Source organism: Oncorhynchus mykiss, chromosome 16 (assembly GCF_013265735.2).
Source record: "Oncorhynchus mykiss isolate Arlee chromosome 16, USDA_OmykA_1.1, whole genome shotgun sequence".
Lineage (NCBI taxonomy): Eukaryota > Metazoa > Chordata > Actinopteri > Salmoniformes > Salmonidae > Oncorhynchus > Oncorhynchus mykiss.
The window spans coordinates 27,018,092-27,045,534 of NC_048580.1; the positions used below are offsets into that span (position 1 = coordinate 27,018,092).

Here is a 27,443-nt window from a genome sequence, read left to right on the forward strand (position 1 = left end):
TCATTGTCTCTTTAACTAAACATGGGTGCCTGTTTTTCTTTGTCTCCTGTCATTGGCCCCGAATTACCTGTCTGGTGGGAACATTGGAGCTCCATCAGACCTCCAGCTTTGCCAGCTGAACTCCACGTCCGACTCGGACCTAATGAAGACTTGGGGAACAGCCAACCGGGCCCCCCCTCCCTTCAAACCTGACATGCTGTCCCCCCCGACCTCCAGGGTGGAGCTCCTTGCTCCAGCTAAGGTGAAGGAGCGCACACAGAATGTCACAGACAAGGTCACACAGGTAGGGTGGTGTGTGTGTATACATAAGAATAGTATAAAAATGTATACAGTGTATTCACACCCCTTTTCCACATTTTGTGTTACAGCCTGAATTCAAATTGATTAAATGTAGATTGTGTCACTGGCCTACACACAATACCCAATAATGTCAAAGTGGAATTATGTTCATAAAAAAAATGTCAAGCTGAAATGTCTTGATTCAGTAAGTAGTCATCCCCTTTGTTATACGACAAGCCTAAATAAGTTCAGGAGTAAACATTTGCTTAACAAGTCACATAATAAGTTGCCTGGACTCTCTGTGTGCAAGTAGTGTTTAACATGAGTTTTGAATGACTTCCTCCTCTCTGTTCCCCACACATACAATTTTCTATAAAGTCCCTCAGTTGAGCAATGAATTTCAAACACAGATTCAACCACAACGACAAGGGAGTTTTTCCAATGCCTCACAAAGAAGGGCACCTATTGGTAGATGGGTAAAAAAAAACTTTGAGCAAGGAAGTGTGTCCTTCCTAACTCAGCTGCCATAGAGGAAGGAAACTGCTCCGGGATTTCACCATGAGGGCAATGGTGACTTTAAAACAGTTAGTTTATTAATGGCTGTGATAAGAGAGAACTGAGGATGGATCAACAACATGACCTAAATACAAACCTAAATGACAGAATGAAAAGGAGGAAGCCTGTAGCGAATACTCCAAAACATGCATCCTGTTTGGCCCTAAAGTAAAACTGCAAAAAAAATTAACTTCATGTCCTGAATATGAAATGTTATGTTTGTGGCAAATCCAACGGAACACATCACTGAGTACCACTCTTCAAATGTTCAAGCATGGTGGGGGCTGCATCATGTTATGGGTATGCTTGTAATCGGCAAGGACTAGGGAGTTTTTGGGGATAAAAATAAATAGTATAGAGCTAAGCACAGACAAAATCCAATAGAAGAAAACCTGGTATGCCTGGTATGGCATGACAACTGCTCAATCGGCCTCGGACCGCATGGCACTACAGAGGGTAGTGCGTACGGCCCAGTACATCACCGGGGCCAAGCTTCCTGCCATCCAGGACCTCTATTCCAGGTGGTGTCAGAGGAAGGAACTAAAAATTGTCAGACTCCAGCCACCCTAGTCATATACTGCTACAGCATGGCAAGCGGTACCGGAGTGCCAAGTCTTGGTCCAAGAGGCTTCTAAACAGCCATTTTAAACCATTTTCTTAAAACTGCATTGTTGGTTAAGGGCTTGAACATTACCATTCAAAAGTTTGGGGTCACTTAGAAATGTGTTTTTTCTTGTTTTTGCAAGAAAAGCACATTTTTTGTCTATTAAAATAACATCAAATTGATCCGAAATACAGTGTAGACATTGTTACAGTTGTAAACGACTATTGTAGCTGGAAACGGCAGATTTTTTATGGAATATCTACAGAGGCCCATTATCAGCAACCATCACTCCTGTGTTCCAATGGAACATTGTGTTAGCTAATCCAAGTTTATCATTTTAAAAGGTTAATTGACCATTAGAAAACCCTTTTGCAATTATGTTAGCACAGCTGAAAACTGTTGTTCTGATTAAAGAATCAATAAAACTGGTCTTCTTTAGACTAGTTGAGTATCTGGAGAATCAGCATTTGTGGGTTTGATTACAGGCTCAAAATGGCCAGAAACAAAGAACTCCTCACAAGTCTCACAAGTCCTCAACTGGCAGCTTCATTAAATAGTAGCAGCAAAACACCAGTCTCAACGTTAACAGTGAAAAGGTGACTCCGTGATGCTGGCCTTCTAGGCAGATTTAATTCTGTCCAGTGTCTGTGTTCTTTTGCCCATCTTAATCTTTTCTTTTTATTTGCCAGTCTGAGACAAGGCTTTTTCTTTGCAACTCTGCCTAGACGGCCAGCATCCCGGAGTCGCCTCCAGTTGTGAGGCGTCTGTTTCTCAAACTAGACACTAATGTACTTGTCCTCTTGCTCAGTTGTGCACCGGGGCCTCCCACTCCTCTTTATATTCTGGTTAGAGCCAGTTTGCGCTGTTCTGTGAATGGAGTAGTACACATCATTGTACAAGATCTTTCTTGGCAATTTCTCGCATGGAATAGCCTTCATTTCTCAGAACAAGAATAGACTGACGAGTTTCTGAAGAAAGTTATTTGTTTCTAGCCATTTTGAGCCTGTAATCGAACCCATAAATGCTGATGCTCCAGATACTCAACTAGTCTAAAGAAGTTTTATTGCTTCTTTAATCAGAACAACAGCTTTCAGCTGTGCTAACATAATTGCAAATGGGCTTTCTAATGGTCAATTAGCCTTTTAAAATTATAAACTTGGATTAGCTAACACAACGTGCCATTGGAACACAGGAGCGATGGTTGATGATAATGGGCCTCTGTACGCCTATGTAGATATTCCATAAAAATCTGCCGTTTCCAACTACAATAGTCATTTATAACATTAATGTATACACTGTATTTCTGATCAATTTGATGTTATTTTAATGGACAAAAGCTAAATTCTCTTTCTTTAAAAAACAAGGAAGTTGTGACCCAAGACTTTTGAACGGTAGTGTATATGTATATTATATTTAAGCATATTATATTTAAGTATTCCTCAGGATTCAGTATCACTGTGTTTGTATATCTCAGATAGCAACATTTGAGTTGGCTTATCAGAGTTTGGTATTGTGAGACAGAGTAAGCACTTGGAATTATTGTCATCATGAACATCTTAATTCCATATGATGTCACACATAGCAGTCAATTCATCTAGTTAGTCATATCATATTTCATCATGTCAATAGTAGGCCTCATTTCCACTATAGGGACAGAGGAATAGTGTAGAAATGTAGAAACTAGTGTAGAAATGCCATAAATTAGAATAGAAAGGCAAAACATTCTAGGGGAAGGTCTCCACCTCTCCACACACATTTCTAATCAAAGTTACACAACTTGCATAGAGCTGTCTCCGATCGCTCACTGAATTTATATGCTCAATGCGGTGCTTTGTTGGTGTATTGAGATTTGTCCTCCAACCCGTGACTCATACTGACTTGGCACCCTACAGGGAAATCATTGATGCCTGGTATCAGTATTAGGGCACGTGGGAGGCAATGTGGTTGACCCGCTAGTGGAAAAATCACTACGGTGGTTGAATAGATGTTATGTCTCCTGGGTGTGGAGAATGGCTGGCTGCCACTGTCCAATCTATGCCTGCTGGAGCCCCAGGGACAGTATCCTGGTCCAGTGCCATGGTATAATGTGTGTTTGATATCAGTGAAGGACAACAGGGTGTAGTTTTGTACTGTGCAGTCTATAATGCATGTATGGGACCCATGGCCATGACTGTCAAAAGGTGCTTAGCACATTTAATTAAATCAAATTGAAATGGACATCAACTTAAAGGCTTCATAGAGCATTCATTGTCTTCATGAGCCCTATATACAGTACCAGTCAAAAGTTTGGAGACACCTACTCATTCCAGGGTTTTTATTTATTTTTTTACTATTTTCTACATTGTAGAATAATAGTGAAGACCTAACTGTGAAATAACACATATTGGATCATGTAGTAACCCCAAAAGTGTTAAATCAATATGTTTTATATTCTTTAAAGTAACCTTGATGACAGCTTTGCACACTCTTGGCATTCTCTCAACCAGCTTCATGAGGAATGCTTTCCATCACTCTGTGGTCCAAATCATATCAGTTGGGTTGGGTTGGGTGATTGTGGAGGCCAGGTCATCTGATGCAGCACTCCATCAATCTCCTTCTTGCTCAAATAGCCCTTACACAGCCTGGAGGTGTGTTTTGGGTCATTGTCCTGTTAAAAAACAAATGATAGTCCCATTAAGCGCAAACCAGATGGGATGGCATATTGCTGCAGAATGCTTTGGTAGCCATGCTGGTTAAGTGTGCCATGAAATCTTAATAAATCACAGACAATGTCACCTGCAAAGCACCATCACAACTCCTCCTCCATGCTTCACGGTGGGAACCACATGAAGAGATCCTCCGTTCACCTACTCTGCATCTTACAAAGACACGGCGGTTGGAACCAAAAATCTCAAATTTGGACTCATCAGACCAAAGGATAGATTTCCACTGGTCTAATGTCCATTGCTTGTGTTTCTTGGCCCAAGCAAGTCTCTTCTTATTATTGGTGTACTTTAGTGGTGGTTCAGTGAAGTGGTCTCCTCTGAACAGTTGATGTTGAGATGCCTGTTACTTGAACTCTGTGAAGGATTAATTTGGGCTGCAATTTATGAGGCTGGTAACTCTAATGAACTTATCCTCTGTAGTTGAGGTAACTCTGGGTCTTCCTTTCCTGTGGCGGTCCTCATGATAGCCAGTTTCATCATAGCGCTTGATGGTTTTTGCGACTGCACTCAAAGAAACTTTCAAAGTTCTTAATATGTTCCGTATTGACTGACCTTCATGTCTTAAAGTAAGGATGGACTGTTGTTTCCCTTTGTTTATTTGAGCTGTACTTGCCATAATATGGACTTGGTATTTTACCAAATAGGGCTATGTTCTGTATACCAACCCTACCTTGTCACAACACAACTGATTGGCTCAAACGCATTAAGGAAAGAAATTCCACAAGTTAACTTTTAACAAGGCACACCTGTTCATTTTGATTTGTTTAACACTTTTTTGGTTACTACATGATTCCATATGTGTTATTTCATAGATTTGATGTCTTCACTGTTATTCTACAATGTAGGAAATAGTCCAAATAAATAAAAACCTTGGAATGAGTAGGTGTGTCAACTTTTGACTGGTACTGTATATTGAACAAAAATTTTAAACAATATACAACAATTTCAAAGTTTTACTGAGTTACAGTTCATATAACGGAATCAGTCAATTTAAATTAATGAAATAGGCCCTAATCTATCGATTTTCACATGACTATGAATCAAGACATGCATCTGTTGGTCACAGATACCTTAAAAAACAAGGTAGGGGCGTGGATCAGAAAACCAGTCAGTTTCTTGTATGACCACAATTTGCCTCATGGATTCGCATAGAGTTGATCAGGCTGTTGATTGTGTCCTGTGGAATGTTGTCCTACTCCTCTTCAATGGCTGTGCAAAGTTGCTGGATATTGGTGGGAAATGGAAACACGCTGTCGTACACGTCAATCCAGAGCATCCCAAACATGCTCAATGGGTGACCTGTCTGGTGAGGAAGAAGGCCATAGAAGAACTGGGACATTTTCAACTTCCAGGAATTGTGTACAGATCCTTGCGACATGGGGCCATGCATTTTCATGCTGAAACATGAGGTGATGGGGCGGATGAATGGCACGACAATGGGCCTCAGTGTTTCGTCAGGGTATCTCTCTGCATTCAAATGTCCATCCATAAAATGCAATTGTGTTCGTTGTGCGTAGCTTATGCATGCTCATACCATAACCCCACCGCCACCATGGGATACGATGTTCAAAACATTGACATCATCAACGCCTTACTTGTGGTCTGCGGTTGTGCCGCCTGTTGGACATACTGCCAAATTCTCTAAAACGACGTTGGAGGTGGCTTATGGTAGAGAAATTAACATTCAATTCTCTGGCAACAGCTCTGGTGAACATTCCTACAGTCAGCATGCCAATTGCACGCTCCCTCAACTTGAGACATCTGTGGCATTGGGTTGTGTGACAACTGCACATTTTAGTGGCCTTTATTGTCCCCAGCACAAGGTGCACATGTGTATTGATCATGCTGTTTAATCAGCTTCTTGATATGCCACACCTGTCAGATGGATGGATTATCTTGGCAAAGTATAAATGCTGACTAACACGGATGTAAAGATTTGAGAGAAATAAGGTTTTTGTGTATATTGAACATTTCTGGGATCTTTTATTCCAGCTCATGAAACATGGGACCAAAACTTAGTATGTTGCATTTTATATTTTTGTTCAGTGTAGATGCTTCACAAATCATGCATAAACAAGGTCATAGTAGAAGGTGATGTAGCCTAAAATGTCATTACATCTGGTGCTTTTCCATATGGGCCAAAAACCTTTTCCCATTCTTTTTATGCTTATTAATGATATCTGAAGCATGTAGGCCTTATAAATAATTTATGAAGGCTTCCTTTGTCTCTGGTTTCTTTGCCCCTTTTCCACATTTTGGTTTCTCTTACTGTGTCCCTCTTTCTTCCTTTCTCTTTCTCTCTCTTACGTTCTATTTTTATTCAAATGGGGTCGGTATTAGTGGTGCGCGGGGTCAGCTGCTTTTTCACCTGCGACTGCCCACAATTGCTAATTAAAATCGCTGGGGAAGCAAAGCCAGTAAAAAAAGCCATATTGCTTTTGTTGTGATATTTGCGTTGTTTGCTCTATAACCATTTCATTCATACTCCACTGTGATATACAATAAGGCTGTGACAATAAAAAGACAAATCACACAGTGGCGGAATAAATTCAACTATGCACAAGTTTGTTTCATCATAAAACCGGAGAGCAACATCCGGAGAGCAACAACAAAGCAAATATTGCATGTAAAAAACAATTATATAACCTGCAGCATGTTCAAGCAAGTTAATGTTTGACAGTTTACTAAACAACTACTGATTTTAAACAACAGTTATCACAAGTCAGCACAAAGACAATTGGAGTACTGCCTCCGCTATTCCAGGACTATTTCAACTTTAACATTTAAAACATCATCAACTCAACAAGGCTATGCATGCTTAGTTTAATACTCTGAAAACAAACTTAAAGATACCAAAAACTTTTTGTTATAAATTGGGGACTCACCCTACTTGTAGACTACTTGAACACCAATGCCGTCCTCCTCTCATGTTGGCAAAACAGTCTATGGCTTTTTGTTTTCATAGGCTAGCAAGCATTTTACCTTGGTAGGCTAACTTCCTCATATGGGCAACAATGAACCAGCTAAGTTGGCTAGCTAGTTAACGTGAGCCTCCTAGGCTATGTCGTGTCTTAGGCTATGCCGGATTAAATGATATGACATGCTATTCTATAAAATAATTTCTCCGTAATTAATATCACCTGATTGAGCTAATCATGTAAATGTAATTAACTAGAGAGTCGGGCACCACGAAATAATATTTATGGAGCTGTTATCTTTTGAATAAACTCTTAAAGACCTAGTAATATTTTACATCAATAGCCGTCCATATCAATCGTCACCTTAATTCAGTCTCATCTGAAAGTTGTAAATCCTTTTATCTGCACGACCCCTGGTTAACAAGTTGAATCAGCAATACAAAATTGGGTTTAATTATATATTTACTAAATACCTAACTAATCACACAGAATCACACATGTACACAATTAATCATAACTTGATTACAAACTACGTCATAAAGGAAAACGTCCCTAGCGGGCGGAACAGATATGACAGCTTGTTACACAAAGGAAAAGGGGCTGGGTTGAGTGAAAGGCGGGAGACTGAGGAACAAAGGGAAAAAGCTGTGCTATCATAAATACAGTATCTTATGCATTCTAAATTATTTACTCTGAGCTTCAGTAGGTTGGTGGTAGATCAAGGCCGGGTTGCCAAACCGAGTCCTTTGAAGAATGTCTCTGGTGGTCAATTGGATACGTTGTAGTAACGTTGTTGTGTGGTAGACGGGATACTCTGTCTGTTCCTTCCTAACCTGCGTTTGCAGCTGCGGTTGCTAACACAACGACTAGGAGATATCACTTCTGTAGTGAATAAGAGTTCAAAGTTCATACCATTCGCAACCAACGCTCACGCTGATGTTGGCTTCGTTCTGTAGTTATTATCTGAACCATTCTGACATAGGACCGTCGTCCTACATTCCCGGAACAGAAAGTTATGTTGTCGTCAAGGCTTTATATAGGAAGGGAGAAAGGGGTGTGTTTCATAGTTTACAACCTCTGTCTCTTCACGTGGGCGGGCCACTGAGTGAGCAGCGCTAACTTATGAAAACCCACATCTCACATTTTAGAAGCTAAAATCACATTTCATCCCGTCACAAATAATTTCATATTCAAACATTTAAATTGAACAACAATTCCATGTGAATCCGATAACTCTGATGTGTAGACTTTCCACTGTAGAGTTTATGTCATCTTATCATTGATGAGAATGTCTCAGATGACAACCGAACTGACATCATATTCATTAAGTACCACCGCATATGTTCAATTGTTCGGATTACCAGAATATAGTTATTTTCCTCCCACCTACGGATGTTCCCAGAATCTCTATGTTAACCAAGTTTAAAAAAAAATGTAACCTCAGTAGGGTAGAGAGAGGAAAAAGGGGGGAAGAGGTATTTATGACTGTCATAAACCTATCCCCCAGTTCAACGTCATGACAGCTACATATCAAACTTTGTCTCAAGCCATTCGCACAATATATGAATTTATGGTTGGATCAGAATCTCCATCATAATCATTGTTATGTACAGAGAATTAAGTCAAAACCACAAGTCCAAATCCCCATCGCCATCCAAGGCTTTAGGAAAGGGATCATTTCAGCAAGCTAGCGACGCAGAACATCAACACAAGCAGATCAGAAATGGACACGTTTTTCTGACAATGATAACATTTGCTCAAAGATGTGATTTGATTGGTGTGAAGCCAAATCCAAACCGTTGTTTTACTGCTCCAGGACGACCCACAGTTGGGCACAGCTCAACTCTGATTGTCTAATTATTCGATTTTTTTATATAAAGGGAGGCCAAATGCTTGCTGGAATCTATCAAACGCTACGGAGGCAACATGTCATAATCTTTTGTTCCAGACAGCATCAGATACATGGCCTACACAGACATGGCCTACACAGACAGCGCTCTGATGATTTCTCCTGTGAGATTCAGCCACACAGACAAAATTAATTATTTCATCATTTTTTGGGGTGAAATATTTGGGGAAGCCTGCCTCCCCCTGGCATCCATGAATGCACACTGCTGCCGCAAGCCTGACTATATGTGATAAAGTGAAAATCTGAGGCTTACACCAACCCGCAAATATTTTTTTAATTTTATTTTACCAGATAAGTTGACGAAGAACACATTCTCATTTACTGCAACAACCTGGGGAATAGTTACAGGGGAGAGGAGGGGGGATGAAAGAGCCAATTGTAAGCTGGGGATGATTAGGTAACCGTGATGGTTAGAGGGCTAGATTGGGAATTTTGCCAGGACACCGGGGTTAACACCCCTACTCTTATGGTAAGTGTCATGGGATCTTTAGTGACCACAGAGAGTCAAGACACCTGTTTAACATCCCCAAAAAAAGAGACAAAGATGGTACCCCCTAGGGCAACTTCCCCAATCACAGCCCTGGGGGAATGGGATATTTATTTTTTGTTATTTTTTGTTGACCAGTGGAAAGGGTGCCTCCTACTGGCCACCACCACTTCCAGCAGCATTTGGTCTCACATCCAGGACCAACCCTGCTTAGCTTCAAAAGCAAACCAGCAGTAGGATGCAGGATGGTATGATGCTGGCTTATAGAAATTGTGCTGTAGGCTACAGTCAGAGACATCAGATTTTTTTGGGGACAAGGTACAGAATATTTTTGGGCCTAATTTAGATATGTTTCTGCTTATATAATGAACATAAATACAGTTGAAGTCTGAAGTTTACATACACCTTAGCCAAATACATTGAAACTCAGTTTTTCACAATTCCTGACATTTAAACCTAATAAAAATTCCCTGTCTTAGGATAACCCCTTTATTTTAAGAATGTGAAATGTCAGAATAATAATAGAGAATTATTTATTTTTCATATTTTATTTATTTCATCACATTCCCAGTGGGTCAGAAGTTTACATGCACTCAATTAGTATTTGGTAGCATTGCCTTTAAATTGTTTAACTTGGGTCAAAAGTTTCAGGTAGACTTCCACAAGCTTCCAACAGTAAGTTGGGGGAATTTTGGCCCATTCCTCCTGACAGAGCTGGTGTAACTGAGTCAATTTTGTAGGCCTCCTTGCTAGCACAAGCTTTTTCAGTTCTGGCCACAAATCTTCTATAGGATTGAGGTCAGGGCTTTGTGATGCCACTCCAATACCTTGACTTTGCTGCCCTTAAGCCATTTTGCCACAACTTTGGAAGTATGCTTGGGGTCATTGTCCATTTGGAAGACCCATTTGCGTCCAAGCTTTACATTCCTGACTGATCTTGAAATGTTGCTTCAATATATCCACATCATTTTCCTACCTCATGATGCCATCTATTTTGTGAAACGCACCAGTCCCTCCTGCAGCAAAGCACCCTCACAACATGATGCTGCCACCCCCGTGCTTCACAGTTGGGATGGTGATCTTCGGCTTGCAAGCCTTCCCCTTTTCCCTCCAAACATGATGATGGTCATTATGGCCAAACAGTTATATTTTGTTTCATCAGACCAGAGGACATTTCTCCAAAAAGTACGATCTTTGTCCCCATGTGCAGATGCAAACTGCAGTCTGGCTTGTTTATGGCTGTTTTGGAGCAGTGACGTCTTCCTTGCTGAGCGGCCTTTCGGGTTATGTCGTTAATAGGACTCGTTTTACTGTGGATATAGATACTTTTGTACCTGTTTCCTCCAGCATCTTCACAAGGTCCTCTGCTGTTGTTCTGGGATTGATTTGCACTTTTCGCACCAAAGTACGTAAATCTCTAGGAGACAGAATGCGTCTCCTTCCTGAGTGGTATGACGGCTGCGTGGTCCCATGGTGTTTATACTTCCGTGCTATTGTTTGTACAGAGGAATGTGGTACCTTCAGGCATTTGGAAATTGCTCCCAAGGATGAACCAGACTTGTGGAGGTCCACAATTGTTTTGTTGGGGTCTTGGCTGATTTCTTTTGATTTTCCCATGATGTCAATCAAAGAAGCACTGAGTTTGAAGGTAGGCCTTGAAATACATCCACATGACTGTGCAGGGACGCAGCCATGGGTGGACGTGGGAGGACATAGGCTGGGCCTTGCTCCGCAGTGGGTGGGCCTATCAGAATGAGTTTTCCCCCACAAACAGGCTTTATTACAGGCAGAAATACTCCTCAGTTTCATCAGCTATCCAGTTGGCTGGTCTCAGATGATCTTGCAGGTGAAAATTTCGGATGTGGAGGTCATGGGCTGGCGTGTTTGAACATGGTCTGCAGATGTGAGGCCGGTTGGACGTACTGCCAAATTCTCTAAAACGACATTCAATTCTCTGGCAACAGCTCTGGTGGACATTCCTGCAGTCAGCATGCCAAATACATCTGTTGAATTGTGTTGCGCCTTAGTTGGTGGGGGTTCTTACAGGACTGCCCAACTGAAACTTTTTGGATTTGAATTTGAAAGGACAGCCGGTGCATTCACTTTAATTGAGATATTAAAATGTTTCAGTTAAGTGCCTGCACCTGCTGTCCTTTCAATTTCAATTCCAAAAGTTCAGTTGGGCAGTTAGGGTCCTGCAAGAACCCCCACCGACTAAGGCAGTTCCTCAATGAATCCCACCTCCTATGGTGTTCTTGGAAGAACCTTTTTGGGGCTATTTTCAGTGACAAGAACGTTGAGGACCTTAGATCTTAGAAGAACATTTGTTGAACCCCTAATTTGTAGAGTGTAGGAGACTAATACACCCTTGCCTACCAGAATAATGTCATAAATGATAGAATAAATGCTTCAATTTAGTTAACATCAGAAAAAACTTTGTCATCTCTGCTTCTTTCATGGAGCAAAGACATTTAGGGACCAGGGAGAAAATGCAATAAATAACAACAAAATAATATGAAACAGTAAGCTGTGAAAATGACATGTTTCTAATCAAATATGCATCTAGGCCCAACTGAAATCTTATGTGGTTAAAATACTATTAGCTTTTATGATGCTGATAAAGATATATACATCTTTAGAGGTGCTAACTGTGCATTCTTATTCTCTGAAGATGCTGAATGAAATACGTATTTCTCCACTCTTGTTCCCGAGTCAAATTCTTTACATTTGGTGTATCATTTTACTGCAAGAAATAGTTAATTCTGCAGGAGTTAATATTAAGGATTGGTTATAGACATGCAGTCAGTGTCCAGATTTCAGTTTCCATTTAACCCATTTGAACAGTAGGTTAAAGTTACCGTGGCGTGCCTTAGGCCTATTTGAAGTCCCCATCTTGTGACAGTCAAATGTGTATAGCGCCTCACAATCATCAAACATACTGTAAAGTAGGCATTGCTATCATCCTCTATTTCCATTACGCTAAATCTTTCCCAACCCTTACTTTTCTGGCCCTCCCTTTTCTTTATTTTCAACTCTCCATTTCACAGCTTTTCCCTTACTGAATTAAACTCAAACATTGTCCTTTTTGCTTCATTGGATCAGGGTTAACTTTTTCTGATGGTTCCTAAAAGCGTTTAGCGATTAGCATGTAGGCTATTTGGCACATGTAAAGTCAGGCCCTAAAGCTTATGCAGTAATGCTAGATAGCCTAAAAATAATGAAAGAAAAACCAAAATGATGGATATAAATTGCACAACAATTATACATTTTATGATTTTTTTTCATGTATTGTTTTCTCTTTATTCATCCCGCCCAGCACTCTCTTCATCCACACAATAATATTTCATGACCCTAAACCCACCGGCCCGCCAAACTGGTCTGAGTATTTTGTATTATTCTGTATGTAAATCCAGGACACTCCATTTAGTAGGGTATGTATTCATTTGTGGATGTCCATCACCCATTTCTTATGATATGTTACAAATTACAATTCATATTATATGTTATACATTTGCAAAACGTACAATGATTTGTAATTTGCTAAATGTATGATAAGTTATGAATTCTAGCTAGGTGGCTAACGTTAGCTAGCTGGCTAACATTAGCTGGGTTGGAGTTAGGGTTAAGTTTAAGTTTATCAATTAGATTAAAGAGTTTAGGCTTGGGTTAGCTAAAAGAGTTAGGGTTAGCTAACATGCTAAGCAGTGGCAAAGTAACTAAAAAAGTAGTAAGTAGTTAACGTTGCTAATTGACTAAAATGCTAAAGTTCTCCGTGGTGAGATTCAAAGTCAACCTTTGGGTTTCTAGACGTCGAATTTAATTTATTTTGGGTAACAGACATATACAACAAATGGTACAATGTGGACCCAGAGGATATCACTTGACTGCATTAATTCAAACGCTGGTTTCCAAAGTGGTCCTCAAAGTGGTCCTCAATTTTACAAACAACCATAAATACATTATTCACTGCACGTTTCCCTAACCTTAAATCAACCATATTTAAAATATATATATTTCACCTTTATTTAACCAGGTAGGCTAGTTGAGAACAAGTTCTCATTTACAACTGCAACCTGGCCAAGATAAAGCATAGCAGTGTGAACAGACAACAACACAGAGTTACACATGGAGTAAACAATAAACAAATCAATAACACAGTAGAAAAAAAAGAAAGAGTACATTGTGTGCAAAAGGCATGAGGAGGTAGGCATATTCATTTCACATTAAAACAATCTATTCATTTCATATACCTATCATTCAAATAAATACACCTGACCAGCAGTAGGGGGCACAAGGGGCAGTGGAGTTGTTTCTCTTACTTAGACAACCTTGTCCCAATCAAAACCTTTGCCTGCTTTTTTAAAGCTATTTCTACTTGCTTGATCTCCCGGGGTATGCTATTCCATAGACAAATGCCTGTACAGAAAAACGTGCTCCATGCATTACTGTTTACTCTTGGGATTTTACAAGACATAACACTAGCTCTGGTATTGTAACTGTGTTGGTTATAGACCAAATAAATGTGTTTTTCCATATAACCTGGGACACTATCATTTAAGATGTCAAACATATGATTAAGTTTAAAGGTCCACTCTAGTCTCTAAAGGCAACAAGCCCACCTCCTGTAACTCCTGTACCCCTATGTGGGTCCTAGGGGGGGACATTCAGTATACAGTGCCTTGCGAAAGTATTCGGCCCCCTTGAACTTTGCGACCTTTTGCCACATTTCAGGCTTCAAACATAAAGATATAAAACTGTATTTTTTTGTGAAGAACCAACAACAAGTGGGACACAATCATGAAGTGGACCGACATTTATTGGACATTTAAAACTTTTTTAACAAATCAAAAACTGAAAAATTGGGCGTGCAAAATTATTCAGCCCCCTTAAGTTAATACTTTGTAGCGCCACCTTTTGCTGCGATTACAGCTGTAAGTCGCTTGGGGTATGTCTCTATCAGTTTTGCACATCGAGAGACTGACATTTTTTCCCATTCCTCCTTGCAAAACAGCTCGAGCTCAGTGAGGTTGGATGGAGAGCATTTGTGAACAGCAGTTTTCAGTTCTTTCCACAGATTCTCGATTGGATTCAGGTCTGGACTTTGACTTGGCCATTCTAACACCTGGATATGTTTATTTTTGAACCATTCCATTGTAGATTTTGCTTTATGTTTTAGATCATTGTCTTGTTGGAAGACAATTCTCCGTCCCAGTCTCAGGTCTTTTGCAGACTCCATCAGGTTTTCTTCCAGAATGGTCCTGTATTTGGCTCCATCCATCTTCCCATCAATTTTAACCATCTTCCCTGTCCCTGCTGAAGAAAAGCAGGCCCAAACCATGATGCTGCCACCACCATGTTTGACAGTGGGGATGGTGTGTTCAGCTGTGTTGCTTTTACGCCAAACATAACGTTTTGCATTGTTGCCAAAAAGTTCAATTTTGGTTTCATCTGACCAGAGCACCTTCTTCCACATGCTTGGTGTGTCTCCCAGGTGGCTTGTGGCAAACTTTAAACGACACTTTTTATGGATATCTTTAAGAAATGGCTTTCTTCTTGCCACTCTTCCATAAAGGCCAGATTTGTGCAATATACGACTGATTGTTGTCCTATGGACAGAGTCTCCCACCTCAGCTGTAGATCTCTGCAGTTCATCCAGAGTGATCATGGGCCTCTTGGCTGCATCTCTGATCAGTCTTCTCCTTGTATGAGCTGAAAGTTTAGAGGGACGGCCAGGTCTTGGTAGATTTGCAGTGGTCTGATACTCCTTCCATTTCAATATTATCGCTTGCACAGTGCTCCTTGGGATGTTTAAAGCTTGGGAAATCTTTTTGTATCCAAATCCGGCTTTAAACTTCTTCACAACAGTATCTCGGACCTGCCTGGTGTGTTCCTTGTTCTTCATGATGCTCTCTGCGCTTTTAACGGACCTCTGAGACTATCACAGTGCAGGTGCATTTATACGGAGACTTGATTACACACAGGTGGATTGTATTTATCATCATTAGTCATTTAGGTCAACATTGGATCATTCAGAGATCCTCACTGAACTTCTGGAGAGAGTTTGCTGCACTGAAAGTAAAGGGGCTGAATAATTTTGCACGCCCAATTTTTCAGTTTTTCATTTGTTAAAAAAGTTTGAAATATCCAATAAATGTCGTTCCACTTCATGATTGTGTCCCACTTGTTGTTGATTCTTCACAAAAAAATACAGTTTTATATCTTTATGTTTGAAGCCTGAAATGTGGCAAAAGGTCGCAAAGTTCAAGGGGGCCGAATACTTTCGCAAGGCACTGTATACCTGAACATTATTTTTGCATGACCTGAATTCTCTTTTCCAGCTTTTTTGATAGCCCACTATACCAAGCAGAGCAGGCATAATCAAAATTACAGTGAATCAAAGGTTGAAACTAACAGTTTCTTAAAACTTCTTATGGCTTGGGGGCAGTATTTCGGCATCTGGATGAGAAGCTTGCCCAAAGTAAACTGCCTGTTACTCAATCCCAGAAGCCAGGATGCATATATTTGGATATAAAACACTCTAAAGTTTGCAAAACTGTTAAAATAATGTCTGTGAGTATAACAGAACTGATATGGCAGGCGAAAACCTGAGGAAAATCCATCCAGGAAGTGGGATTTTTTTGATGTGGGTATTTTCAATTGAATGCCGATACAGTATCTAATGGGTTAGGACCCAGATTGCAGTTCCTACGGCTTCCACTAGATGTCAACAGTCTTTAGACATTATTTCAGGCTTTTTTTCTGAAAAATGAAGAAAAATGAGACTCTTTTTGTCAGTGGACTGAGGAAGAATGCAGAGCTGGTTTGTGCACGTGACCGATTGCGCGCCCTTCGTTGTTTTTCCTTTCTATTGAATACGTTATTGTCCGGGTGAAATATTATCGATTATTTAGACAATTGATAACCTGAGGATTAATTAGAAACATCGTTTGACATGTTTCGATTAACTTTACCGGTACTATTAGGATGTATTCGTCTGCATGTTTTGACCGCCTTGGAGCCAGTGGATTACTGAACAAAATGTGCCAACAAAACTGAGTGGTTGGGATATAAAGAGGGACTTTATTGAACAAAACAAACATTTATTGTGTAGCTGGGACTCTTGTGACTGCAACCATATGAAGATCTTCAAAGGTAAGTGATTAATGTTATCGCTATTTCTGACTTTTGTAATTCCTTTACTTGGTTGTAAAATGTGTGTATGCTTTTGTAAGCGGGGCGCTGTCCACAGATAATCACATGGTTTGCTTTCACCGTAAAGCCTTTTTGAAATCTGACAAAGCGGCTGGATTAACAAGAAGTTATTCATTAAACCAATGTATAACACTTGTATTTTTTATGAATGTTTATTATGACTATTTCTGTATTTTGAATTTGGTGCTCTGCAATTTCACCGGATGTTTTTGAGGTGGGTCGCTTGTGGAACGCCTGCGCCAGAAAGGTTAACTTTGATGTCAACATATCTAGTGTTATGATATAGAAATGTACATTTGTAAGTAAGTAACCATCTGTCTTATGTAACCATACCAAACGTATCAAGTCATACTAATTTGAGTGCCGGATTTATGTTTACTATGTTACTATGTCTAGTCCAGGCTGGGCCCGCAGTTAAACCGTTGGGACAGTGGGTTATGAGTCAACCCGAACATCACTAATCAGTATTGTGTGTTTGTCGGGGTGCGGCACTCATGAGAGGCAGGACCACATGCTGCTTTGAACAACAATTTATGCAAATTAGTCAGTTCACAGATGTCCACCAGATGGGACAGTATTTGAGGACTAGAGTCAGTTTGTAAACACAGGTGTTCCCCCGATCTCACGCCTGATTGATTATGAACATAATCACAGACAAGGTTATCAGACAGCAAGATCCCTTATTCCTCTCCAACTATAAATGTGAAAGGGAGAAAATACCTTACAGCTAGCTAGCTATCTGTTGTCTTTTCTATGTGATCTGGAGTTCATCAGCGACACTATTGCTATGCTGGGGTTGTGATAGACAATAGTTGACTACTTTGTCCATAAGAACTGGTCTGGATGGCTTTGTTAAGGCGGTAAATTAGTTAGTAGACCAAAAAGAAAGAGTTCCAAAACTCTGCAAATAAAATCTAGTTTTCCCCTCGCCACTCAGACCACTGACAGTCCTAGCAAAATTCTTGCTTGAGAAATTGCTCTTTGCTAAGAAGCTATTGTTTCTTTTTGACCATTTTAATTGAAAAACAATCACAGTAAGGTACTTAATTGTTACCCAGAAATAATTTGATATTGAGATAAAAACAGCTGCATTAGACCTTTAAAGAACAATATATATTTTTTTATATATATTTACATTTATTTTGACCCTGAAAGTGGGCTAGGAGAAACTGTAATCCAGTGTTGGTTTAAACCACCAACTTCAACTTACTTTAGTCATGGCTAACCAAAAACACAATAGGATAACATGGGGAAACAATTACAGAAGATATTTACAAATCCAAACCACAGATTAGTTTTTCTTACGCAGATTACTACGTTCAAGGTAAGATTAAACATTTTAAGTAACAAGTAAAAAAATAAAATAAAAAAACTTGTTCTTTGAGAACTGTTGTTTTTGTGTGTGTTTGTTATGTAGTACATGGTGGATGAAGTGCTTGAATATATATTTTTATGTTTTTGAATAGTGAATACAATAGACAGAAATGTACATCAATGCGAGTATAAATGAGCCTATTTCAATCTCACCCTCTATGTAACATGTCCCTTTAGAAAGTATTTATACCACTTGACTTACAGCTGTGTCTTTCTGGGTAAGTCTCTAAGAGCTTTCCACACTTGGATTGGGCAACATTTGGCTATTTATTATTTTTTTAAATATTCAAGCTCTGTCAAATTGGTTGTTGATCATTGCTAGAGAACCATTTTCAGGTCTTGCCCTAGATTTGAAGTAGATTTAAGTCCAAACTGTAACCTGGCCACTCAGGAACATTCACGGTCTTCTTGGTAAGCAACTCGTGTAGATTTGGCCTTGTGTTTTAGGTTATTGTCCTACTGATGGAAAGCAGACTGAACCAGGTTGTCTAGGTTTTTTCTGTGCCGAGCACCATTCTGTTTCTTTTTATCCTCAAAACTCAAATCCTTAACGATACAAGCATACCCATAACATGATGCAGCCACAATTATGCTTGAAAATATGGAGAGTGATACTCAGTAATGTGTTGTATTGGTTTGCCCTCAAACGTAACACTTTGTATTCAGGACAAAGTTAATTGCGTAGCAATTTTCTTTGGCAGTATTACATGCTGACCACACAGCTCACGTCTCGTGGGCTGCAAAATACATTTACACATACATGTTATTCAATCATTACACCCCCACTGCTCACGCGTGTCAACAAGCGTCTGTATAGCCAGGCGCTAAAATAGAACTTGGTTCTATTTGTGACGCGCTGCAAGTCCTGCCTCTCCCATCGCATTAGTTTTTAGGATCATATACCCAGGTGGGTGATTGGAAGCTGAACTGAGGTCCACACTCCAGTATGTTGTGGTAATGCACCTTAGTTGGTTGCCAACCACCATATAAAGTCCAAAGAACAAGCCTGTAGAAGATTACTAGAAACTAACCCAGTTTAACGTTACCCTTTCATCTGTGGATTCATTGTCGGAGTAGAGGACAGATTAACTAGCAACAGAAAGCTAGCTAGCTATTGTCATAAATGTTTAATACTTTTCAACCTGTTCCCAAATGAATATAGTTGGTTCAGAGTTTGTTTTGATATTTCACCCTTGTGTCTCGATCGCGTCTTGCCTTGTTGCAAACAGGATGCATGTGTTTGAACATTTCTATTCTGTACAGGCTTCCTTCTTTTCATTCTTCCAATTAGGTTAATATTGTGGAGTAACTGCAATGTTGTTGATCCATCCTCAGTTTTCTCATATCACAGCCATCAACCTCTAACGGTTTTAAATTCACCATTGGCCTCGGTGAAATCCCTGAGCTTTTTCCTCTTCAGCAACCGAGTTAGTGACTGGGTACATTGGCAACTGCATCTTTGTAATGACTGGATACACCATCCAAAGTGTAAATAATCTTCATCATGCTCAAAGGGGATATTCAATGTCTGCTTTTTTAAAAACCTATTTACCAATAGGTACCCCTCTTTGCAAGATATTGGAAAACTGCCCTGGTCTTTGTGGTTGAAATTCACTGCTCGGCCGAGAGACCTAGTTTATGGGGGTACAGAGATTGGGGTAGTCATTAAACAAATCATGTTAAACACTTATTGCAGACAAAGTGAGTCCATGCAATTTATGTGACTTCAGCAAAGTTTTACTCCTGAACTTATTTAGGCTTGCCATGACAAAGGGGTTGAATACTTATGGACTAAAAACATTGCAGTTTTTAAGTTGTAAAAATTCCACTTTGACATTATGGGGTATTGTATGTAGGCCAGTGACCCCCCCCCCCCCAAAAAAAATATTTTAAATTCAGGATGTAACACAAAACGTGGCAAAGGTAATGGGGTGTGAATACGTTCTCAAGGCACCGTATCTGTTTACTGAGAAAAGCAATACATGGACATATACACAATCAATCAATAGGCTACAGCAGGTTGCACTAATTCAAATCGAATTAACAAAGTAATAAGTATTGATTAGTAATTGGTGTGCGAGCACTTGCTGAATGCCTCTGGCACCACTCTATGCTAATGAAACTCTCAAATATAATTTGGATCTCTGTTAGGTTCTGTCTCTGGGTGCTGACGTCCTGCCGGAGTACAAAATCGAGGCCCCGGTCACCCACGCATGGACCATGCTGCACTACAGCCCCGTCAAAGCGGCGTGGGACTGGGTCATCCTCCTCCTGGTCCTCTACACAGCCCTCTTCACCCCCTACTCGGCCGCCTTCCTATTGGATGAGCGTGGGGACTCGCTGCGGCGGCGTTGTGGCTATACCTGCAATCCACTTAACATGGTGGACCTCATGGTGGATGTGCTGTTCATCGTGGATATCGGGATCAACTTTCGCACAACGTTCGTCAACCCCAACGACGAGGTGGTGACCCAGCCGTGGAAGATCGCTGTGCATTACCTCAAGGGGTGGTTTGCCATCGACCTGGTTGCCGCCCTACCCTTCGACCTGCTTATCTTCCGCTCAGGGTCTGACGAGGTGAGAATAATGCAAGTTGGGATTAATATTAACCACTTTACTTGAAGCCAACAGGTATAATGCATTATAAAGCATTTTAGGCCTTTAATAAGAGATCAAAAGTGGGTTAATCTCTCAATGAGCCTGAATAAATACAAACCAGATAGGCATAAAATATTATAACCCTTATAAGACAATATAAAGGTTCAAGCTTATTTAGCGGTTATGAGTTGGTCACATGGTCTCGTGATGAGGTAACCATGTCTGCAATTTTAAAAAATTCAGTTGCCATCAGTCCAAGAAAGAATTCCCTTTTGATCTAATGGTCAAGATGCTGGTGTCTCCCGTGGGAGAGCAGGTTTCAGATCCCACTAGGGACAACAAGCATGAACATTTCCTGTGTTACTTATTTAAAAGCAAATTTGCTAGTAACCTGTAGCCATTTCCCATCAATTCATTCTGCATCTATTTTCCCATTTCCTCGCTACTATTCTCAATAAATGGCCACCTACTAAAGATGGCCACCTTGATTGGCCTGCTGAAAACAGCGCGGCTGCTTCGGCTGGTTCGTGTGGCGCGGAAGCTCGACCGCTACTCGGAGTACGGGGCCGCTGTCCTCTTCCTGCTCATGTGCACCTTTGTGCTCATCGCCCATTGGCTGGCCTGTATCTGGTACGCTGTTGGCTACGTGGAGAGGCCCTACACTGAGACGGGTTGGCTGGACAACCTGGCTGAGCAGCTGGGCAAGGCGTACAACGCAAGTGAACCTGGCTCGGGTCCGTCCGCTAAGGACTATTACATCACTGCACTCTACTTTACCTTCAGCAGCTTGACCAGTGTGGGCTTTGGGAACGTCTCCCCCAACACCAACTCAGAGAAGCTCTTCTCCATCTGTGTTATGGTTATTGGCTGTAAGTTCCTAAATGTTCAATTTACTCAGAAGAACATTCACAATCCATACACACTGCATTCAAATGTAGTACATTTCATAAATACTTATGTCAACAACTGCAAGATATTTTTATTATGTCACGTATACTGCATTATCAACGTGCAATTGTTGACAGAAGCCTTTTTAAGCCCCAATTGGCTCCTCCTCATCCTCCAGCTCTCATGTACGCCAGCATCTTTGGAAATGTGTCGGCCATCATCCAGCGCCTATACTCAGGGACGACCCGCTACCACACCCAGATGCTGCGGGTCAAGGAGTTTATCCGCTTCCACCAGATCCCCAGCGGGCTTCGCAACCGCCTGGAGGAGTACTTCCAGCACGCCTGGTCCTACACCAATGGCATAGACATGAATGCAGTGAGTAGAAAACCGGCCACCAAACTCGTAAGAAACACTTTCTTCGGTAACACTTTACGTAAAACCTGCAGGTATAATGCATTATGATGCCGTTATAATGCATTGTAAGACTTATCTTGAGCATGTATGACCTCCGTATGTCTTATAATCCTGCCATCATGATCCTGACTAAACACCAGCCATTTTCAGTCAGTTAAGGTGTAGTACATTGAGAAATAACATATTATAAGCCTTAAGAAATTATAAAGGCTATGTGCTTATAACATGTTATAAAGCATTATACCTGTAGACTATCTTCTGGTCAACAAATCTATTCAAATCCCCAAGGCATCCAGCGTAATAAACTGCAGTGCTGAAAACTCAGTTTACAGTGAGAATGCCCTATTGCAAAATGACTGATTTTGACATTTATGTTGACTTTCCATCTTCCTCCCAAGGTGCTGAAGGGTTTTCCAGAGTGCTTGCAGGCTGATATATGTCTGCACCTGAACCGCAGTCTGCTGCAAAACTGCAAGGCTTTCCGGGGGGGCAGCAAGGCCTGTCTGCGGGCTCTGGCAATGTGCTTCAAGACTGTGCATGCCCCACCAGGGGATACACTCATCCACTCTGGAGACATCCTCAACTCTCTCTTCTTCATCACTCGCGGTACCATCCAGGTCACTCATGATGAGGTCGTGGTGGCCATACTGGGTAAGGAAGGCTATGCAATCTATTGTTCAGTTCGCTGCAGCTGGCGACTTGAACGAGCTGCAACAAACACTCAAAACTGGACAGTTTTATCGCAATATCTTCATTCACAGACTCAATCGTGGACACTCTTACTGACACTTGTGGCTGCTTGGCGTGATATTGTTGTCTCTACCTTCTTGCCCTTTGTGCTGTTGTCTGTGCCCAATAATGTTTGTGCCATGTTGTGTGCTGCTACCATGCTGAGTTTTTGCCATGCTATGTTGTTGTCTTAGGTCTCTCTTTATGTAGTGTTGTGTTCTCGTAGTGATGTGTGTTTTGTCCTATATTATAATTTTTTAAAATTCCAGCCCCACGTCCCCGCAAGAAGCCTTTTGCGTTTTGGTAGTCCGTCATTGTTGATACGAATTTGTTCTTAACCTACTTGCCTAGTTAAATAAATATGTGTCAGATCTGCTGCATTGACTTTAGCTATATGTTAGTCATTGATGTCTTTCAAACTATTTTAGAAATGTAAATGTAGTTTCTGAAGATCATGCTCCTTCTCATGTCATGAATTATATACAGTAACTACATCCTATAGTTCGGAATTTAAAATAACAGCCATCTGTGATGAGATAAGTGATGCCATCCCCCTTCATTTACTCTCACTGTCTCCCTTCCTCTATCCTGTAGGGAAGAATGACATCTTTGGGGAGCCTATCAACATGTATGCAGAGCCTGGCAAGTCCAACTCTGACGTGCGCGCCATCACTTACTGTGACCTGCACCGGATTCAGAGGGATGACCTGCTCGAAGTTCTAGACATTTATCCAGGCTTTGCCGACAACTTTTGGGCAAACTTGGAGTTCACCTTTGACCTAAGAGACGTAAGAAGGAAAACACACACGTGGCTAAACTGAGAAAATGGACACATTTTATTTGGGATATTTATGGTATTGGTGAACAAGATCCTTTTGGTTCACTGTGTCCAATGAAATGGGATTGTTGGCACTGGATGTGTTCAGTTTGTGTCTTGCTATTTCTGTATGCCAGGCTGACCAGGTCCCACCAATACTGTTGGCTGATGATTCTGGTGATGATTGTGGATACAGTCGTAGTAAGCCACGACACAGGGGACACTCCCTGGACTGTCGCAACGGTCCTGGTAAGTTAAGTTGATTAGTTGAATCAGGGTCTGTATGTATCAAGCAAGCTAGCTGTATGGACTTATTTTTTACATTCTACATTGGACAGACGGCATGGACCAGGACGACCCGTACCCCTACCGCCAACGCCATTCGGTCCCACAGCCACACTGGGAGGAGGGCTGCAGCTGTGAGTCGCCTTGCTCCCAGTCCAGCGAGGACCTAAACAAGCCCCTAACCCAAGGGGGCAAGGTGGACCTGTACCCTCCGGACGACGATTGGCTGGAATACTCCCCCTCCGTGGTGCAGCTGAAGCCCCCTAGTGGCGCCACAGTGGGCAGAGAGGCCCCCATGGACAGGGCTCAACCAGGTACAGTATGAGCAGTATGGTACCTCCATTTCAATTGTATGTTATGTAGCATTACTGGACCGGAGGGTTGCGGATTCAAAATCCCAAAAGAATCCAAAAGACATCAGTTGATCGACAACAATGTTCTGTTATTTTCACTCTGTAAATGTTTCCAGCCACCTCTAACCTCTCACCGAACATGTCTGGGTATGTTCAATACTGGCCAGAGAGGCAGTCGGTCCAGTACTCCAACAGGCAGTGGCGCTCCTCTTCGGTTCGGACCTCATACCACCCGCCCCCGTTCACAGAGGAGAGGCCCAGTGAGCTGGAGTCCCGACTGGAACTACTACAGTCACAGCTCAACAGGTGCGAGGAACAACACGCTTACTATTACAAAACTATTTTCAACAGTTGAGCCAGACAAACAGTTGAGCCTCCACGTTTTAGCTTATTTTCAATTTACCTAGGGTGCAACGCTGGCTGATACCATCTGAAATAAAATGTTTCCTGAGCTGAAATAAAAGATTCCAGAAATGTTCCATATGCACAAAAAAGCTTATTTAGCTCACATTTTGTACACTAATTTGTTTACATCCCTGTTAGTGAGAATCTCTCCTTTGCCAAGATAATCCAGCCAGCTGACAGGTGTGGCATATCAAGCAACTGGTTAAACAGCATGATCATTACACAGTTGCTCCTTGTGTGCTGGGGACAATAAAAGCCATAACACAATGCCACACATGTCTCAAGTTGAGGAAGCGTGCAATTGGCATTCTGACTGCAGGAATGTCCACCAGAGCTGTTGCCAGAGAATTGAAAGTTAATTTCTCTACCGTAAGCCACCTCCAATGTCTTTTAGAGAATTTGGCAGTACGTCCAACCGGTCTCACAACCGCAGACCATGTGTAACCACGCCAGCCCAGGTCCTCCACATCCTGCTTCTTCACCTTATTCACCTAGCTGATGAAACTGTGGGTTTTGCACAACTGAAGAAACTGTCTCAGGGAAGCTAATTTGCGTGGTCGTCCTCACCAGGGTCTTGACCTGACTGCAGTTCGGCATCGTAACCGACTTCAGTGGGCAAATGCTCACCTTGGATGGCCACTGTCACGCTGGAGAAGTATACTCTTCATTAATGAACCCCAGTTTCACCTGTACCGGGCAGATGTCACAGATGAATGGCCTTGTGTGGGTGAGCGATTTGCTGTTGTGAACAGTGACGCATGGTGGCGGTGGGGTTATGGTATGGGTAGGCATAAGCTACAGTCAATGAACAAAATTGCATTTTATCGATGGCAATGTGAATGCACAGAGATACCGTGACGAGATCCTGAGGCCCATTGTTGTGCCATTTATCCGCCACCATCACCTCATGTTGCACAGCCGACGTTGCAAGCAGCTGTATACAATTCCTGGAGCCTGAAAATGTCCCAGTTCTTCCATGGCCTGTATACGCACCAGACATGTCACCCATTGAGCACGTTTGGGATGTTCTGGTTCAATGTGTACAACAGCGTGTTCCAGTTCCTGCCAATATCTTGCAACTTTGCAGAGCCATTGAAGAGGAGTGGGACAACATTCCGCAGGCCACAGTCAACTTTATGCAAAGGAGATGTAGCGCTATAGGAGACAAATGGTGGTCATACCAGATACTGACTTGTTCGCTGATCCACACCCTTACTTTTTTTTTAAGGTATGTGACCAACAGATGCATATCTGTATTCTCAGTCATACGAAATCTGACTGATTTATGAACTGTAACTCAGTAAAATGTTTTCATTTATACTTTACCTTCAAAGGGACAATCTCCAATTCAAACAAAAGCAGTTGCTGTATCCCCACTCCCCACATTAACCAACTGGAGCTTATGGAGTTAAACTAACTTTGACAAGAGAGACATTCCAGTTGTCTTAGAAGGTCTGGAAGGTCTTTAAGGGCAACAGTGAATACATGGCTACTTAGTAATCCTCCTTTTCCTTCCCTCTTTCTGCCCCCTTTATCCCTCCATTACCAGACTGGAGATTCAAATGACTGCCGATATCAACGTCATCCTGCAGCTGCTCCAAAGGCAGATAACGCCGGTACCGCCCGCTTACAGCACTGTGTCAGCCATAGACTCACCTGGCCTATATGGGACAGGAGCACCAGTGTTGCACACCATGTACCAGATCCCACCCATACAGATAGACAACCAAGCATCCACGCAGGTAGGAATTCTGATGGTGAACACAAAAACAAAATCTGTCAAAGCACCTGAAACATTCACAGAAGCTGTGTTACTGCAGTTAAACCTCCAACCTGTGACTGAATACTCACCCTTGATTGTTTTGTTGTAGAGCTCTGCCCAGCCTGACCTCAAGTTACCCCTGAAATCCCAGGAGTCGCTGTCCAGCGGTATCCATCTGACTGTAGAGTCCGACGACACCATGTCCGTCACCCCGGAGATGGAGCCGACCGTGCCACTCTCCTCCCAGCCGATGGTCAAGCGGTCACTGTCTCTCATGGAAACGTCCAGACTAAGTGGCAGCCTCCGCTTCCCCTCGTTGCCCGGGAACCTGGACGCCTCAGGGCAGGCGGAGATCCAGAAACATCGCTCAGATCCTGTGCTTTCTGTGACCTGAGACCCCTGTCCCTAGTTCCCCAAACCTGGGATCCTACAGACTGCTTCCACTCATATACAGATTGCAAGATAGTAGCAAAACATGTATTTCCAGGCCCTGCCCTTTAACAGCCCCTAACCCCTACGTACTGAGATCGGAGTAGGTGGATGAGCTTAAACAGCCGTTAAAGTCCTGCTAACTTTAGCCATCACTAGCCAAAAAAATCTGAAATTGATGGGGACATGGCATGCAGAACTGTATGAAAAAGGTTAAATCAGGTAACGTCAAACCAAATAATGAGTTGATTACAGTTGTTTTGGCCATGTTTATACAAGTACTGAATGCCCCCATCACTTTCATAGATTTTTTGCTAGCGTCGGCTAGGGTTAGCTGAAGACTTTAATGGCTGTTCAGAGAAAACCGAACCATGAATACGATTCTCATGGCTCATAAAATACTTTCAGGGTGAAAAAACATCTAACATTAAGTTGGAAAACACTGAACTTCCCCTTTAAGATTAAGTGCCTAGGGGAGGGGGTTGAGGTTGTTTATGGAAAGGCTGAATTCCATGTCACCCCCATTCCCCTTGTCCTTCCATTTGCGCATTCACGCGCTCCTCCGACATATGCAAATGTCCCAAAGCAGAGGGAGTGAAAATTAGTGGGTATAGGGGCTAATTAGACCCTCCAATAGCCACTTCAAATCAAATCAAATGTATATGTCACATACGTGTTTAGCAGATGTTATTGTGGGTGTAGCGAAATGCTTGTTTC

At 41.7% G+C, this 27,443-nt stretch overlaps 1 protein-coding gene across 1 annotated transcript; it reads left to right on the forward strand.

Annotated features, from left to right (window-relative positions):
• LOC110492862 (potassium voltage-gated channel subfamily H member 6) lies at positions 1-27,424 on the forward strand. The gene is made up of 11 exons (XM_021567337.2): positions 1-283; positions 20,195-20,635; positions 21,117-21,510; positions 21,708-21,907; positions 22,345-22,597; positions 23,270-23,463; positions 23,630-23,741; positions 23,831-24,091; positions 24,247-24,436; positions 26,085-26,277; positions 26,407-27,424. The coding sequence occupies exons 1-11, from the start codon at positions 143-145 to the stop codon at positions 26,689-26,691; spliced, it is 2,664 nt and encodes an 887-aa protein (XP_021423012.2). The 5' UTR covers positions 1-142; the 3' UTR covers positions 26,692-27,424.
• The last annotated feature ends 19 nt before the right edge of the window (positions 27,425-27,443 follow it).